General features: G+C 30.9%; 1 protein-coding gene across 2 annotated transcripts; it reads left to right on the plus strand.

The window, feature by feature from the left end:
* Positions 1–8108: 8108 nt before the first annotated feature.
* Positions 8109–15365, plus strand: LOC127074990 (uncharacterized). Of its 2 annotated transcripts, none has more exons than XM_051016424.1 (9): positions 8109–8271; positions 8372–8477; positions 10540–10678; positions 11321–11429; positions 11589–11725; positions 12397–12533; positions 14351–14457; positions 14700–14827; positions 14996–15365. In XM_051016424.1, exons 1-9 carry the CDS (start codon positions 8227–8229, stop codon positions 15060–15062), a joined length of 975 nt encoding a protein of 324 aa, XP_050872381.1. In that variant the 5' UTR covers positions 8109–8226; the 3' UTR covers positions 15063–15365. The 2 variants fall into 2 exon arrangements, with proteins under 2 accessions (XP_050872381.1, XP_050872382.1); XM_051016425.1 differs by lacking the exon at positions 14996–15365 and adding an exon at positions 13356–13412 and having other exon boundaries at positions 8120–8271; positions 14700–14831.
* The last annotated feature ends 4998 nt before the right edge of the window (positions 15366–20363 follow it).

A 20363-nucleotide genomic window follows, 5' to 3' on the forward strand; every position in this document is an offset into this window, starting at 1 on the left:
ATAATGTCATATGATATAAATGAAGCAATAATTTGGTGTACAAGAAACACAAACAAAAGGCTCGAATAAACCTTAACACAAAGATATTCAATCCTAGTGTCCACTCAATGATGAGGTGAAAGTCTCCTTAAATAACAACGCAATTTTGGGCTCTTTCTCTTTTGGATATTTGATTTGATTTCGTCCAGAATTATAGCTGATACGGTTGGATTTGATTTGCTCCAAAAAAGTCTCCAACAAAATATATGATTTGTTTTTAACTCATTAAAATTTAAATATTCATTTAAATTGATTTGATCTTCAAACAACTGTCAAATAAATCACACAAACATTGCTAAAAGATAACAACAAATCTTATTGTACAATGCTGCAGAAATACACGCCAAAACAATCACAACCTTGATCTGTAGACAAGGGCCACATGTTGGGGCATCTCTTCCCACACATGTCATTTCTTCACAAAAGCAATTTAAATTTTCCATGTTGTTTTGCATAATTCATATAATCCAAAAGGAACTTCACTTAGTAGGTAGATCTTTATAAGGAACCTTATTCTCCCAAGCCTTTAGTTAAACAAGTCAGATGATGATGTCATACATTATATCTTTATTCATAACTAGTAAAGGACCCGTGCGTTCGCACGGGTCGCGCAAGTGCAATAATTTATTTTAAAAAAATTAAAATATAATATATTTTTTGTTTATATATATATATATATATATATATATATATATATATATATATATATATATATATATATATATATATATATATATATATGGTTGGATCAACGTACACAAATTATTGCATAAGAGTTTTTTTTAATGTAATGGATGTTAAATGATCAATAAATGGGTTCAAAAAATTTCCACAAATAACTTTTTCCAATTTGGGACATAATAAAGTAAAACATTATTAATTTATAGTAATATAATTTGCTTAATTTTTTTGTATACTATATTAAGGAAATAATCAAAAAATATAATACAAAAATATTTTTACAATTTATTGATATATTGATATATAATAAACATTCCATTGTTAATGTTATGAATAAACATTCCATTTATCATTGAGATTTTGGACATAAGAAATAAAAATATATTTATTTAGTAATGGATGAAATTTTCCAATCTGTTACTAATTTGAGGTATAAAAGCGCAAATATTAACCTTCATAATAAATGATTATTTAACCAAAATACATAAACCATGTAAAAGAAATACCAGAACCTCATTTGTTTTAAAATATAATAATGAATACTACCAAATGTTGAAATTAATTGCAATTGATATAGTAAGGTTTAATGCAACAAAAGATATTGAAACAAAAGGTTCACAATTTTAGTTAAAATTGTGAGAAATAAGTCCAACAACAAAAATGATTTAACTTCGTACAATTCTTTGGTCCTTAAAAAACTGGGTTTATACAAAACCTGCCCGCAACCTTTTAGGAAGTGATGATTCAAAACTTGCCCGCAACCTTAAAAAACTACAATAATAACTGATTTGATTTCAGGATATTGATTTAATTTTGGAATGATAAGATTGCAACAACAATAAAATAACGGTAATATTTTTTAGTAGTATAAATAGGTAATTTATTTTATCACATTTTTCACTCACATCTAGTCTAAATTTGACCAATTTATTTTATTTAATTTTAATTTTGTGTGTGTACACATTTCATTTGAAAATGAACCTCAATCAACATAACACATGCTCCAATTTTATGCAAAATGATGGAAGTCCTATTTGTATCTCAAATCAACAAAACACCCCATATTTTGGAAATTCACCTCTTATTCCAAATCCACACCATAATTCAAGATTTCAAAATTCTCTTTTTATCCCAAATCCATAAAATAATTCACCCATTGGAAATTACTCATATCATACATCACCTTACCCAATGAGAAACTCTCTTTTAATGTATTTTGATATATTTGAATCAATTTTTTAATTATATTTTATATAATATATAGTGGGATTTAGTGGGACCCATTTTCTTAGCTCACTTTAATTATTTACAATCATTTTCTTGTACAACTAAATGTATAAAGAATTGATATTCTTATTGATTTATTACAAATCATGCATAACATTAATTATCTTACGGCTGAATTATTTTAATACTCCACTGACCTAGCCAATAGAAAGGAGGCAGTGGACATAATTATTCATTTCAACCCCCAACTATATTTTGGCAAATAAATAATTTAAATATGTTGAGTTATAATACTATATATGATGACGTGAGATTGGTAAAAAGTATAGTTGCATGCTTAACTTAATCATTTCAAACAAACAATGTAGATTTTCCATTACCAATCAAAAGACAATTCACTGTATATGATAATTATACCTTGTTTTTTTTATAAATCCTTAATTCAGTTGAATGCAAGATTCAAACATTGCTCCAACATTTTTGAACTACCTGCAATTTTAACATATGTATTAGACTTTGAAAAAAATTGTAAAAAAATGTGTTTCTATGTGTTTTCTATAATTAGTTTTGAAGGATTTCATAATAAATTTTTATGTAATTGTTTTTTTAATTTCTAACACCATTAGGCATGCTGAAACCAAACATGACATGCAATAATCTATTTATAATTTAGTCGTATACACATATTTCATAAGATGACAACGTATTTTGTTATCAATCTAAAATACTTATTAACATTTGAAGATATGATACTCATATACATTTTGTAGTTGAAAGAACACACAAAACACAATGTTCAACATAACAACATAGGATTTTGAATAATTTCACACACATGAATTAAATACTCATTATCATCCTTTAAACCATACATGAAATATAAATGTCAATTGTAATCCCACAAAATAAACACTTCAAAAAAGTAAGAACACATCCTACAACCAAAACATATCATGTTCTTAACAACTTCATACTATAAACTCATTCTGGTGCTAAAAAGTTCATAAAATATATTTCAATATCAAATTTCCGAAAATTCTAATTAAGAAGATGGTTCTATCTTTAATTTCTTGGATGGTTTGGTGCCTGATAATTGCGTAGCGCCAGACGCTTCAAAATCAACTTCTTCACCCTTATCAGCAATTACAACATCCTTAGCCGGAGTCATTAGAATGATTGATTCTGAATCATTTTCACCAGATGCAGATAATGTTTGCTTGCAATATAAAAAATTAATTGTCAGATATAAAATGAATTATAATAATACAATATTTATCATAGAAAATTATTATGTTAACAAATGAAGATACTTACTGCGGAAGTTTCCAAATTTTCTTTGTTAGGGACCAACTTTGCATATTCAGTTTTAGACTGATTCTGCACATTGAAACATCGAATATTTATTATACTTGTTAAATGTTTAAATAATACATGAATTAAGTGAATATTATACGTCTTCTACTATGTAGTCATTTCAATCTCTTTAACAAAGGCTTCATCATCACAAAGCTTCCAAACAGACGCTTGGGAAAACGTTGGCTGCACCTTAACTCTAAAAGCCATTTTCTTATTCAACAACATTTCAAGCTTATCAGGATAAACCATTGGATCATCTTCTCCATTCTAATGGAAAAATAAAATATCAACCATGAGTGATAATCTGAACTTTACAACTCGATAAACTATTAACATTTTAACTTATGTATAACAATGTACCTCCACCATAGAGTTATGCATAAATTCAGCAGTCATTCCAAGTATAGCAGCACATTCAGAATCCTAGAATACAAATCAATATTTTGATTCACCATTGCTAACATATATCTCAATCTTGTACCTATAGTATTTTAAACGAAGAAAATAATATGATTAATAACAAATCCATTACCAAATTTATTTGCAATTCATCTAGATTATATGTACCTTGGTATAGGCTGTTCGACTTTTTGCCCACATGAACATTCATAAGCTTTTTCAGGATTAGGTGCCTTCGAAGAACACCTTGTGCAGCCATAATAAAACCATTCATACTTTGAGACAGCAAATTTCAATGTGGTTGCTACAGTAACACATAAAGTTTCCTAAAAGCAAATCAAAAATGATATTAATTTCAAAAAGCAAACAATATAATTGTAATAGTAAAGATAAATTCGGCTCTATAGTATTCAACTTACATGTTTGATTTTGCAGAACTGACTTAAGGACATACATTTTGCATTATGAACAAACCTTTCTACTGGCGAATACTGAGAACCACCAGACCAATTAGAAAGAGATTTTGCAGATTGAGTAGGCTTCTTCTTCTGTTCATTAGTAGGCAACCTATAGAAATAAGATTGTTTTTGAAATTAAAAATTATGTATAATAATCTGAATATAAATAAATAAATAAAATCCATACTTAGACATAAAATCTTGAATTTCAGGGATGTCTTCATTTATCAACAATTTGGAACCACTCCATGCATTTGACACTGTAAATTGTATAATTAATATAAAAGTTATTGAACGTATAATGAAAAATACAAATCAACTATGTATTTATAAAGTCTGATAGTGTAATACCTTGGCCATCTTTTACCATTGCATGAGTGAGCAGAATTACAATAGCTCCATTGTTTTTAGGATCATTGTAGTAAGCCAAAAATTTTGATCCATAGATTTCCCATAAATTGCAATTTATGCAATTACCCTTATTCTGCAATATAAATAAACAATATTATATGATGGGATTCAGTGATGCAAAATATATAAATTTATCAAACCAATAAGTTATGAAAACAATGCGCATTACTTCAAATCTTTCAGCACAACAGAAACAACAACTTTCTTCCCCGGAGTGTTGGATTGGATATGATTTATCTCACTAACAGAACCAATAATATCTACATTAAAGTAAGGTTCATTATTGAATGTGTTTGCAAATATATAAGTTATAATAGAATTTAAATTACCTTCCAGTCTATCGGTTTTTCATTTGCCTTGAAGTATCTCACCAAAATCTTTAAAGAAATATCCTTTAGGTGGAATATTTTGAAGTTCGATTGCCTTCATTGTGGTACCACCAAGAAACACAATTTTTTTTGAATGATCACATACCTTCCACTGAAAATCATTGTTATAGACACTGCCATTGTTTATAATGCAGGTCATATTCTCCTTAATGACCTCTTTCCATTTCAGTAAATGGTCATGACGAATAAGGACCTGAATCCGATCACCCTAACAAAATGAAAATAATCTTCTTTTTATATGTTATACAAAAAAGCATTTTGTTGTAATTACTAACTATCATACAAAAATCTATACTTAAAAAAAGAAAAGCAATTTACCAAGGAATCCATAACAATCATCTCCAAATGTTCAATACCCTTATTATTCACAACACTCCAAACATCCATTATTCGAACAGCAAGACGCCAAGTTTCTTTTGACTCATTGATGTCTTTCACAGAATCAACCTTTCTACTCATTTTCACTGAAAAAAAATTCAAAAATTAATGTAACTGCAAATTTAGATGACTATAAAATTACAAACCTAATAACCTGGAAAAAAAAGAGTATATAAATTTGATAGAGGTGTGTGGCAAAATGCTGAAAAGGATCCAACCTTTGATGTTACACATATATAACATCGGTTTGATTATATAATTATATGTTATTAAATTATAACTTTAAATTAAAAATAACTATTTAATATAGTTGATTAATATTAATTGAGCAATTTAATATTATTGTTAATTTACCTACCAATTAATTATTATTATTGTTATTATTATTATTGATATTTACCCGCCATATATGATAAGAATGTTTTTAAAATTTAAATAGTATATTTATTATTTGATTTGATTTGATTTAATTGAGATCCAAACTCTATAAATTAAAATCGGTTACTTATTATGAACAATAATATAGGGTCATTCCAATGTCAATCTATTATTAATTGAATTTTACATAAATGTAATTTTGCAATAACACGCTGGCATATTGAATCTTATACCGCTGTTATCTTTGCACTAACATATTTTATCCTTTCAACAGAATAATTATAGTAAATACGTACATTCTGTATACCGAATTATAATAAAAATGTATTAAAATCAAAAGCAATAAAACTGTTTACAGTAAATAAAAATATAGTCTAATTTCTTCATGATCATAAATATTTAAAGAAAAATTCATTGAAATAAAAAATCAATAATAAATCAAAAGTTGAAATAAATGCTAATGACACAACATATATTTAAAATTTTATTTGATATATTTTTATATAATAAATAAATTAGTAATAAGTAAATGAATAATCAAATAGAATAGAATTTTAAGATGTTATTCTATATTTTTATTTACTGTAAACAGTTTTATTGCTTTTGATTTTAATACATTTTTATTATAATTCGGTATACAAAATGTATGTATTTACTATAATTATTCTGTTGAAAGGATAAAATATGTTAGTGCAAAGATAACAGCGGTATAAGATTCAATATGCCAGCGTGTTATTGCAAAATTACATCTATGTAAAATTCAATTAATAATAGATTGACATTGGAATGACCCTATATTATTGTTCATAATAAGTAACCGATTTTAATTTATAGAGTTTGGATCTCAATTAAATCAAATCAAATCAAATAATAAATATACTATTTAAATTTTAAAAATATTCTTATCATATATGGCGGGTAAATATCAATAATAATAATAACAATAATAATAATTAATTGGTAGGTAAATTAACAATAATATTAAATTACTCAATTAATATTAATCAACTATATTAAATAGTTATTTTTAATTTTTAAGTTATAATTTAATAACATATAATTATACAATTAAATATTCATTTTGTCATTTAAAGAAAATCAAGTAACGATAATATTTGGCAAAAAAACTACAATAATAATTAATTTGATTTCAGAATATTGATTTTATTTTGGAATGATAAGATTGCAACAACAATAAAATAAGGGTAATATTTTTTAGTAGTATAAATAGAGTTTAGTACGAAATTACTTATAGGAACATGAAAGTAGCTGTATTATGGATTGTAATTAGGGTAATTAAGTAATTGTGGTGGTAATTAACTTTTATATATTAAAAGTAGATTTGATATAATTCTTTTTTGAGAATACAGTTGATCATAAGTATGTGCTTAGGTGAGCTAAAACTTTTTATATTGGAGTATTCCTTTGGTATGTGGTTGAAATGTTAGGGATAAAATTATAGTTTAAGGCGCTCTTATAAAATAATACTAATGTTTTTGAGAAGTATAATAATCTATTGAATTTTCTCTAACTTTTGACAAACAGATGCCACAAAATTATCTTGGTGTGAAAGAGTTATAACGATCAAACTTGATATGATTGTTGGTTTGTCCTCTTTATGAGATATAAGTCCCTTATGGTTGTACTCGAATATCATATGATTTCGTAGACATCATTAGGTGCATCGATCTAGGTCCTATTTTTAACTTTGAGAATGTCTCTTTTGATATAACGTGTTGATTTCTTTATAAAAAAGGGGAAGATTGGTTCACTTCCGATTCTTTGTCTTCTTATAACCAGAGTTGCCAAGAGAAAAAAAATCCCACGATTTCCTTTTTCTTCATAGATTACCAAAAAAACCCGGACTTGTTCTCCCTTGATGTGCACTTTCTTCCTTGTTGATCGATTCGCGATTGCCATCATTTTCTTGTTCGTTCATCTTCATGTCAATTTTTGCTAACAAAATATTCTTATTGATGTAATATTGAAGTTTCTCAATATTATTTTTATATGTTTACTTTGAAGTTTCTTATTTATCCCTCTTAAATTTATTGAAAGACAAACATATGTTATTGTTATTATTATTTTTTTATATTGAGTCTCTTTTAAAATTGTCAAAATAAAAATGTAGTAAAAATTAAATTTTAAAGTTTAAAGATAGTATATTGTTAATATGAACAATATTATCCAAACATCCAATTAAATCTATAAATTTATCAACTCATATTAATATTTTTTATTTTTTATTTTTTTAACACAAATTAATATTTTAAAATTAAAATTTATAGTGTGTTTACTATGCATATTCCATGTTCTATTTTAAAAAATAAAAGAAAAAAATAATTTTAAATAAAAAATAGATTTAAATTAAAAGTTACAAATGCATTTTTTTGTGTGGTTGAGATCGTGACAACTTTTGAACGCGTTGTAATGCCCCGAAACAAAAACCTCAAAACTCTCTCTTCTTCGTCTCCACAGTCAGGATTCGTCAAACCATCCATCCGTCAAAGATGGATTACCACAACAAGCTCATTCTCGCTCCCATGGTTCGCGTTGTGAGTTCTATTTTCCTTCTCATCTCTTCAAACCACACAGTTCAAATCACCACTCTATATTTTTATCTTTAAGATTCGATTTTTTGTTTTGTTTTGTTAGGGCACTCTCCCACTAAGATTACTAGCTGCTGAGTATGGTGCAGATATCACTTACGGTGAGGAAATCATTGACCATAAAATCGTCAAATGCGACCGCAGAATCAATGGTACAAAATCACTCTTTTCGTTTCATCAATTCTTGTTTGTTTCAGCTCGAGAATAATGTAGAATTGTAATTTTGTTTGACTACATAAACCTCACATGATACAAGTTTAGGATTTTGGAAGACTGTGGTTAAAGTTAGTTAATTACTGTCTTAATATAGGTAGTTTCTTTGGAAACATGTGGAGTTGTATTTGAAAGAAAGAATGGGGACTTACGCGGTGCCGGCTAGGATTGTTGTAGTTGTAGATTATTAAGAGGGATTGATTTCGGTGTTTTTGGTTTTGAAAGCATTTTCTGTTTTTAGTTTTAACTACTTAGGTGGTTTTGACATGTAGAGAGAAGATAATAGATTCTGTGGTAAGGAGGGTAGATCAGATGGAGAAGAGTCAAACAGCTAGAGGTAGAGGAAGATGTAGAAAATTTTTAAGGGAAGTTATTAAGAACGATCTCGAGATTAATGATTTTGATAGAAGCATGGTTTTGAATAGAACATTATGGTGGAAGTAGATCCATGTAGCCGATCCCACTTAGTGGGATAATACTTGGTTGTTGTTGTAGTTTTAAATGTCGCATTGTTTTCAGTTTGTTTTACGATTTCAATGTTTTGAATAAGAAACAATGGAAACAACTTTTATTGTTTTTATTACTTCTTGTACAAAACATTGAGAATAGGAAACGAAGTGAAAAGAAAGTGAAAATAAAGTAGCATTTTTGTAGTTTAACCTGAAGACTGAAATTGGAAACATATAGTGTTTTTGTAACCTAAAAGTCCCTTAGGTTCTTCTATTCACTTTTTGTCTATTAAGAGAGGATGTCGAGCATGAGTAAAGGTGGATTTGGAACAAGGAGTAGAATGACCGAATTTCACACAGGAGGGAAGAACGGTGGTTACAGAGAGGCCACCCTCGGTCGCCATTGATGAATGAATAACTTAATGCAAGAATAGAGAGAGGAGTGTAGGGACTCATGACAGAGGAGACATTAAAAGAAGCCACTAATAGAAAGAAAATTTGGGAGAGAGAAAGAATAGCATGAATCTGTGGATGGACAACAAAAGAAAAAGATGTCTTAGACTGCCACCCTTTGGGGATCTTGGCATTGAAGCCATAATTTGACAAGTCAAGGAGGGTGCTATTGCTTTGATACCGTATTAAAGTTAAAGGGTTTTAGTTAGTCTTAAAGATAAGGAAAGGGAAATAAAAGACTTCTGATTATTTTTGATATATGATGATACAAAAGTAAAAGCACAAACCCTTATTTATGCTAATAGTAAACTCGTAATTCAAATCAAATAGAGAAACAAATCCTGACAATCACTAAGAAAGTTGAAACTAATTATGAGAGGTAATTTAGGATATTCTATAATGAGAAAGTAATCTCAAGAGCTTATCTAAGACACTCTACGATAATATCAAGATATTACAAGATAACTTATAATCTTCCAAAAATTACAATTGGTGATTTAGTAAATGCAAGTGAAGTTTCTGTTGTTTGCGTCTGTATAAAATATTTGTTTTTTTAGTAAAAGAAAAGTTAGGACTTTAATTAAATCCTGTCATTGTTGCAAATAGATGTTTTAAAAAAGTACAAAATAAACAACTAGGAATTATTGGAAAAGAAAAACTTATTGAAGGCAGCCCTATGTGTTTATACAGTTTATCATCTCTAATACACATAAATAGAAGGACAGGAGGCCCAACATTTCTTTTTCTTATGTCCTCTGCTTACAACTAATATCTAGATAGATCCAAAATCAAAATATCATGTTTTAGTTTCTCTGTTTCTATTTTTTGTTTATATATAGTAGGATAACTGACCCTCTAATATTTTATTTCTCTTTGATATCTCAGCGAGAGTACTTATTAGCATGATGAAAAGAAACCATGTTGACTCTTGATATTAAAAGTCAAATGTTTTATTTTTTTATTTATATTGCGGCTTGACATCATGTGCTAAGGGATTGGGCAGAAACTTTGGAGATATCTAATCAGAGTTATATGCCTGTAGTTTCCCCCCACTCCCGCTTAGTTTTGGATTTTAACACCACATTATATTACTGTTCAGAACTCATTGGATCCACTGATTTTGTGGAGAAAGGGACGGAAAGTGTTGTGTTTAGAACCTGTGATCAAGAAAAAGATAGAGTTGTGTTTCAAATAGGCACATCTGATGCTGTAAGGGCCCTAACTGCTGCTCAGTTAGTGTAAGTTAATTGTATATTTAGTTTTCTTCTTTGATATATTTTTTGCATTTATACTTTAAGGGGAATAATGACTTGGTATTGGTAGAGTTCAATTTTTTACATGTTTAGTTGTCTTCTGGCATTAATCATGCCCTAAGGACAAGTGCGTTGATCAAATGGCAGCAAATAGTTCTTGGGAGTATGTAATTCAGAGCGTTTTACCCAACCTTTTCCTTGAGGACAACGTAATAAGGGAGAGTATTGATAGGTACCCCATGGTCATTTAGTTTGTTACTTTGGGTGGGGATAATTAGAGAAATAAGACACACTGCTCATAAATAAGAAGAGGGGGGAGATGACTAGTCATTTCTGAGGGTTTTAGGGAAAAGAAGGTTGCAGGCCCTTGAAGTTCTGCAGCATAATAACTAAGGGGGTTTTCTCTACTCTTTGCAACAAGATGCTCAGTTCCTATCATGTTTTCAGACACGCATCAAGGATCCTATACATGATTGATTCAATTGACTTTTCTAACACTAAGCTAGCAAATAGCAATTTAGTACAAATGTGTTTGCTGTTTTCTCTGAGTTCCTTAGTAATGAAGTTCTAATTGTTTTCTTTATGTTGATTTTTTCCAATGTTAATTTATCTTTATTGACATTGCAGATGTAATGATGTTGCTGCAATAGATATTAACATGGGATGCCCCAAGCCATTTTCTTTGAGTGGTGGGATGGGTGCTGCTCTGTTATCCAAACCAGAGCTTATTAGTGATGTAAGTCTAATAATTTATCATTGTTTTGATTGTTAAGAAAGGGAGATTTTGGGAGAGGAGAGGGAAGTAATACATTCACTTTCATACTATTTTGTTCTCGGGTTCCTATCATATTGTAAATTTGCAACATGTTTGAATCCTTCCTCTTTAAAAATCCAGATCTTAACAACATTACGGAGGAATTTGACCCTACCAGTAACATGTAAAATCCGACTTCTAAAATCACCGCATGATACGGTGGAGCTAGCCAGGCGAATTGAGAAAACTGGTGTTCACGCTATTGCAGTCCATGGAAGGTAATCTCCAAATATTATTTGTTTTTTCCTGTACCTTTCCAAATTAAGGGGGAGCAACCAGCAACCATATGGTTGTTTTAACTTTGTAAGAGCTCATTTTCAAATGCTAGTCGGTTTACCTAAATCAATGTTTTAAAATTTATAAGGTCACTCAAATTTTACTGAACGTGACATCAGCTGAGTTAACTGAGCTCATATCGGTCAAAGTAGGGTAATACATTTCCGAATACGTGAACTGATTTCAAACAGCTAAGATAATTCAAACGACTGCGATATGCCAATCCAGCTATATTGGCACATTTTTGTTAGAATATCTATATAATCTTAGGGAAGAAAACAATGCATAATAAAGTAGGATATATGTACTTTTTTGTAATGATTTATGTTAATTTTGGGATAATTGTGCTACCTCATTTTTAGGATATTGTCTTGGCTTGTGCTATCAATAACAAACTGTGGAAATGACATAAAGTAAAAATTCCACTGTGTCATACGGGGGTTAGGGTTGTGGGCAAAAGCAGAACTCGCACACTGGTTGAAATAAATCTGTTCCATTTATACATGTTAAAGCTGTATAAAAATAAGTTGCTTAAGAGTTAATGGTGTATAAAAACTAAAAAGGCCCAGAGATTTAAAATATGCCTCACATTTTTGTTTTAATCTATGTACAGATACGTCTTAGATAGGCCCAGAGATCCGGCAAAGTGGAGTGGAATTGCCGATGTTGTGTCAGCATTATCTATTCCAGTTATAGCAAATGGGGATGTCTTTGAGTATGACGATTTCCAACGCATTAAATCTGCTACAGGTATCTGAAGAATTTTTTCAAGGTTTTCACAGATTTTCAGTTATCTGTTAGAATTGTAGAGGCTGTTCGGTGAAACAAACTTTTAGGACTGTAGTTATTAATCCCGGATAGCGGAGCGGAGCGGCCAACCCAAAATATGGAATAGCGGGATAACTTTTTGGACTAATTTTATGAATAATCTACATATATAATTATTCATCCCGGAATCAATACATTTTAAAAGAAAGGGAAAAAAACAATGATATGAAAGAAAAAACAACCTGAAATTGAATAGAAAAACAATGAATAGAGAAGAATAGGATAAAGAACAAAATAGAAAAGGAGAAAACAGAAGATACGCGATGGAGAAAGGTGAAAAAACACGAATGAGAGGAGAAAACACGTACGACTACAATAGATTTTCCAATTTTAAAACTATTTAAGTGTTAAAAGGTCTTTTCGCACTCCAAAAAAGCCCTGAAAGCAGAAAACCGTTCCAGGCCGGGAAGCGCTCCGCTCCCTCAATCCGCTATCCCAGCTTTCCCGGCCGCTATCCAAAACTGGGATGCGCGCCACTCCTCCGTAGCGGAGGTTTGCCCACCGGGAGAGAATCCCGGGATAGCGCCTGGAGAGGCCGCAATTAATAACTTAATATCTCTGTCCTTGTTAATTAATGAGTTCTTCACAAGTTGCGATAAAAGATCTGAGTAGAAATGACTAATATCTCTGTCCTTGAAAGTGAGGAGATGGACCAAAGCTAGCAAATTTAGTTGTTCCGTGATATCCATGTATTGCATATTCCTTGCCCTCCTAGGCCATGATAGATTCTCATCAATTCTACAGGAATGTTTGCGCACGTCCCTAGACTTAGCCTTCCCAAAGGATGTCTTGGATCAAGCCTCCTGATCGTATTATTGGTAATCTTTGCATTCCCATCTGACAACACTTGACATTCAATGTTAGATTAAAGGAATGTTAGGCAAGTACACATTTGGATGTCTCATAAAGCCTTAAGTGAAGAAAGTTATCAGTTTTTATTGCATTTAATGAGAATTCATTTTGATCTGGATTCTGGACCATTAACTTGTATTAATAAGTATGAGAATTGAACTTCTTGTTCTGATCTTGATATATAGTCTACTAGTAATAAAAATAATCAGCCAATAAGGAAATATATGCTTAAAAGTTAATAATTACCGATATTATTCTCCTATTAACTACAGATAAAATACCCAAAATTAGAGATGTCTATGTATTTACAACACTTCCCCTTAAGATGGTGAAGCTATAATCCCAACTTGCAAGTAAGTTTGTTTGAATCATTTCGTTGATAATCCCATGTTTAAAACATTTGATAGCTGGTATCGAAGAGGAATTGAAGATAGTTTCTGTCTAGAACAATCATGTGCTCTTTCATCAATAAGGTAGTAGAACCCTTCAAGTTATTACAAAGTCTAGGGACAACGAACTCAGTTCAATAGTTCTGGATTCAATGGGATAAGAGAACTGCAATGCAGGCAGCTTGGGAAGCAAACCCCAAGATCAAGAGCTGTTTATCATATGAGAATTGAGCTTTTGAATATTATTTGATAATCTGTAAGTGCAAGCTTCAATCTTGATATGTGGGCTAATCCAAAGAAACGCTAATCAGGAAATAAGGAAATACAACGATATGCTAATAGCTACAAACATTATTTTCCTAATAATTAAAGATACAGTTCTACCCTTTTAGAGATATCTGCTTATTTACAACAATACATGTGCTTGTTTTTCATCATGAAAGAAACTGGCAACTCATTTTTCTGAATTATTTTTTAATTGACATGGTTTGGCATAAGGTGCCTCATCGGTGATGGCGGCAAGAGGGGCACTATGGAATCCTTCAATATTTTCACCCGAAGGAGAAGTTTCTTACGAGGTCACGCAAAAACAATATATTAGGAAGGTAACAAATTTTCTATGTTCAATGTTAACTACAACAAAATCACACATATTATCGTTTATCATGTACCTTGAGATGAATGATAATCTTATGAATAGGCGGTTTTTAAACACAGACCGAATTGTTATTCTGAGTTCTGTGATATTTATTTCCAATTTAGATGAATGGGTTTATTCTCATACTGGTTGTTGTGGATTTCATGAGCCTCATTACTAGATATTGCTGTTTCCTATTTTTCATTTCAGTGCATCTTGTGGGATAATGATATTAGAAGCACCAAACATACATTAAGAGATATGAAGTCACATTATACCTCCCTAGAAGTCCCTGAATGGAGGGCTGTGATCAAGTCCGAGTCCACAGCAGATATAGCGTAAGTCTATTTCTTTAAATTTATTGTCGATGCGGACTGTATCGGATTCTCAAAGTTTCATAGTTCTTTTCTCAAAAATAAAAGTTTGTCAATGGTAATGAAGCATATAACCATGTTCACATTACATTAGATTTGATTACATATACTATGTGGCTGTTGATGTTTCAGGGAACTCTACGGTGAGCTAGAATACTACCAATTAATTAAATCAGATTCCCATAAAGGGTATAGATAATGTTTTGTAGCATAAGAATTCATGGGGAGGCTATGTTTTTGCATTTCTCAAGTCAAGAAACTCACACACTACCCAATTTTTCAAGACACTAGAATTTGAGATCAACCTACATGTTTATGATGAAGGGAGGCCAACATCTGATAGAGAATTTGTTCATGAAACTGTAATTTTATTTTTATTTTACAGAATTGCAATATATTTTTATTTTTTTAAAGAAAATTATCACATGATCAAAAATGTATTTGAATGATTCAGCATTCAACCTCATTTTTTAAGTATGAAAAACTCTATTTTATTTTTTAAGTTGGTAATAATCTGATGTGGATTTGCTTGGTTGTGTTTTTCTAATTAAAATTGTGGAGACATTTTATTTAGTACTCCCTCATTTTCTTTTATAAACAAATTTTGATTTTCAAATTCATAAATAATTATCGTATAATAATTCACTTATATTATTTAATTAATGAATTTATAAATTAAAATTTACTTATAAAAGAGAATGGATATGGATATGAGAATGGAGGAAGTGTTAAATATGTGTGATGCCAATGCAAATTGATTAATATTTCATGCGCTGGCTCGGCCTTCCTCCTCTTAGTTCGTCCTTGTTATGGATTGTTGTATTATGCATTATTCTTTTTTAACTCAATAAAATTAGAATTTTTTTAATGCATTCTATATGTTTCTTACGCACTATTAAAAAATATTAAAATGTCCTCCAATTTTTGGAGATACATCTCCGGACGCATTCTAACATACAAAATATATTAGTATGAATGATATTTGTTATTTTTATTCCGGAGATGCATATTCTGAACATTTCAAGAAATATGTTGATAATTGATCAGTTCAATAAAAATTCCAAAGCCACATCTTTGAAAATTTGGATGGGATTTTGAAATATTTTGTCACCTTTATATGTAAGATATTTTCGGAGATGCATCTCTGGAATAATCTGATAAAAGAAATAACTGCATGATCACATAATCATTGTTGCCATTGTTGTTTTCCAACACAAACCCTCACCAAAAACTCCTTCATTCTCAATCCATTTTTTCACTCCAAATCTCCAATCTTGTGGTTCATCACATCGAAGGGAGCAAAATAAGATTGAATTTCAGGTAAAGATCTTTTATTTTACATTAATCATGCATTTTGGCTGAAAAAATGAGCATTGTGTTCAGAAATGTATCTCAGGAACGAGTATGAACTTTCCCAGAGATGCATTTTGGCTGAAAACGAGCGTTGTTTTCATTAGATATGGTGCACCCTGATATTTTCCCAAAACAAGTTGTTTCTCCGAATGTCCAAGGTGTTGTTGTGAAGGCAGTAGATGTTGACAATCAATTTAAAAACGAGTAAGAGTTTGAATCTCGTAATTAAATGCTTCAATGGTTTCGCATGAATGTCTCTAAACTTGGATTTGGTATGGTTATTGGAAGGTCCGATAATGGTTCGGATATAAGATGCGCTTTTGTGACCATGACGTGTGAAAGAAGCGAAAAATATAGAACTCCTCTACAGATTTTAAAAGAGATGACACAATTCAAGAAAGTGTGAGTGTCTATTTAAGGTGCGTAGTTACATGTTGGAAAACAAAAAATATAAATTTAATGTCATATGTGGTTTGCATAACCATGATATGTGTGAAAAATTAACCGGCCATCCTAGTGTGTGTCGGCTCATGCCAGAAGAGAAAGAATATGTTGTTGACATAACATTGAATTTGGTTCAATCGAAAAATATACTTGCAACATTGAAATAGAAAAGATTCAAAAATATATCATATATCAAGCAAGTATATAATATTTGATACCAAACTAACAAGACACTTAGGGGGGATAAAACTGAAATGCAACAATTTCTGAAACTGCTGGATGATAACAGTTACGTGTCTAGGTACGGAACATGCGAGGATGAAGTTACTTTTAGAGATATATTTTGGACTCATCATGATTCCATAAAGTTGTTCAACGCGTTTTCTACCGTGCTCATACTTGATTCAACCTACAAGACTAACAAGTATAAACTTTCATTATTGGAGACGGTTGGTGTTACCTCAACTGAGAAGACATATTCGGTTGAGTTTGCATTTCTTGAGTGCGAAAAAAAGGACAAATTTACTTGGGCCTTAGAGGTGTGTCAGACACTGTTAAAGGACCAAGTGGATATGCCTAAAGTGATTGTTACTGATTGCGATGCCGCCTTGATGAAATCAGTTGCAAAGATATTTCCTTATTCTAATGTGTTACTTTGTAGCTATCACATAACAAAGAATGTGAGAAGTCGGGTTAAACCCGCGGTAGGGGCGAAACATATAAAGTCCAAAGATGGAAAAATGGTGAAGGCGGGTGTGATTGTTGAAAAAATAATGGATGCATGGAATCGTATAATAAATTCTTCCACAAAAGAATTATATGCCGGTTCCATTATGCATTACAGGAAAGTGTGTGAAAAGTATCCAGATTTGTTGAAATATGTTAAAAGCACAATTCTTGATCAGGTGAAGGAGAAAATTATATGTGCATGGACTGATAATGTTAGAGATCTTCAAAATACAACAACTAACAGAGTTAAGCCTACCCATGCTACTTTGAAAAATTGATTGGGAAATAGTAAGGGAGATTTGTGTAGAGATTGAGACTCTGTGAACCACATGATTCAAAACCAGCATTATGAGATACATACATCGTTTGGTCGGAGCATCACAGTTTTGGAACACATATTTAAAGACAACACTCTTTATTCTCAGTTGGTCGACAACATATCTCGAGTGGGTTTGAATTATATTTTTCACGAGGCTAAACGAGTTGATAATGTAGGATCCGATAGCCCAAAGTGTGGATGTACAATAATAAAAATATATGATCTTCCATGTGCTTGTGTTATTGCAAAAAAGGTGAAACTTGGTAGCCCAATAACGATGGATGAGGTTTGCACTCATTGGAAGAGACTTTGGTTTGATGATGATGGTGTCATGAATGATGGTAATTCGAACATCTCTATTTTGACCGAATGAGAAGTGATACAATAGAGATTTTTGAAAGCTGATGACAACATATAGGTCCACATCAAAGAACAATTGAGGAAGACTGCCTATTCGGAAACCACTGACTTGAAAACACCATCTCAATCAGTAAAAACAAAAGGTGTTCAGAAGAAAATGAAACCTACACCGAATGACAATACGACTACACGGTCCCCTTCATATTTTGAACACGTTGACAAAGTTTTTTCCTACTCACCAACTCCAAAATCTCAAAAAAATATTGTCAAAGGAGTTCGCATTAGCAAATCACCTCATACGCAACCTCCACCAAAAATTCCATCCATCGACGAGATGTCTATTTTTATGCACAAATACATCGAACGGATCGTCAATGTTGTGGGGGACGGTAATTATGGTTATCGAGCAGTTTTGGCTTTACTCGGTAAAGGAGAAGATAATCATACACTTGTTCGCCATTAATTTATACAAAAGTTGAAGACGCATAAAGAATCATACACATGGTTGTACGAAAAGAAAGAAAAATTCGACGAAGTTTATGAGTCTCTTGTTCCTTGTCTTAGAGGTCAGGCACTAGAGGCAAAATGGACGCGCTTCCCTGACATGAGTCACCTAATAACATGTGCATATTATAGAGTGTATGTTGATATGACACGATACGGTTTTTCGGAAACCTCTTTCCCACTGCGCATCGCTCCACCTCTAAATCCAAATGATCGTATTATGTGTATTGGGTGACTTTCAAAATCAAGTCATTTGTTTAAGTTTACTTGAAATAGGGATGTCCTATGTAACACCCCAAATTTAATTAATTAATTAATTTGAATTATTTAGATTTTTATATGATTAATGGGTGTTTAAATTAATTGTGTATGATTATGGGGTAGGTATCCTTGAAATAGAAGTATGGGGGAGTAAGAGTTTGATATAGTTGTTGATAATTAATTAGAATTTTAATTAGTGATTGAAATAAATAGTGTTTTATTCGAATTAATTAAATAAATAATAAAATAACTAGAATATGAACATCTTAATTAAATAATAAAATTTAGTTATTTTACTTATTTAATGGGGATAATGAGAACTTTTAATAATTAGCCTATAACTATATTATTTAATTGGTTGGAATAAAATAGAAGAGTAGAAATAGTAGGGAGAAAAAGAAGAATAATATTGGTATTATTTTATTAAAAGAAAATTAGAGCCAATAGGGGTATGGTGGTAAATAAGATGATAAGTGAGGGCAATGGTGGAAGTTCCTAAATAAGGGGGGATTAAGTTAATGATAAAAAGGTTAGTAAGAGAATTTGGAGGATTTTACGTGAAATAGAATTTTGTGGTGAGAAGAGGCAAGAGTTAGGGTTAAAGGAAAACTCCATTGTTAAAGCTTGAAGTATGCATCTTATTGGAAAATCTAAGGTAAGGGTGAGAACTTGTTCCAATAGTAAATGATATGATAGAATGATAGAATGGAGGAACCCTTAACCTCCTTAGGGTTGAGTGTTTTGATTCATAATTTTGAATTTGGATGCTATGGTGATTATTATATGATGATGATATGATGAATTTCATGTATTTTACATGTGTGTAGTTTTCTGTTTTGATGATTAAACTTATATTCACCATTGTTGCAATTTTGAAAGTTTTAGGCATAATCTTAAAGTTATGATTAAATTATTTAATTGGGTTAAAACTGTAAATTAACTTTGTATAATTATAGTATTATATGGGTTGTAATTTTCTGAGCATTTGCCTTTTTACGGAATCGAAATCGGAGGTCCGGAAGGCCTCCAACGATGAAAAACGCAGAAAATTCTGCATTCTGTCCGTCGCAATCGCGAGCATTTTTTTATGTTTTTTGGTCGAAATGGTTTTGGTCATAACTTTTGATCCGTAAGTCCAAATCGAGTGCCGTTTGAAGTGTTGGATATCTGAAACAGAGGACTATAACTTTATTTCAGTAATAAAATAATTTTGGAGATTATTTCATGGACATTTTTGGGGTTGAAGAAGATGAAAATTATGTTGGATAATTTAGAAAACAATAACTTTTTAGTAACGCCTTCGTGCACGATTTCGATCATAACTTTCAACTCGTGAATCATTTTGGATTGGGGTTTAAAGCATTAGAAAGGTGACTCTAAGAGATATAATTTGATGGTGATAAGTGAATTGATTGAGTATTATTCCTATGCCTACTGTGTTGGTGAAGTTTTTGTTCTTACGTTCGGTTAATGAATTGTTGACACATCCCGACGATTTTGGTCATAACTTTCATTTCGTAAGTCCGATTT

The sequence above is a fragment of the Lathyrus oleraceus genome, chromosome 4, assembly GCF_024323335.1.
Source record: "Lathyrus oleraceus cultivar Zhongwan6 chromosome 4, CAAS_Psat_ZW6_1.0, whole genome shotgun sequence".
NCBI classification, from domain to species: domain Eukaryota; kingdom Viridiplantae; phylum Streptophyta; class Magnoliopsida; order Fabales; family Fabaceae; genus Lathyrus; species Lathyrus oleraceus.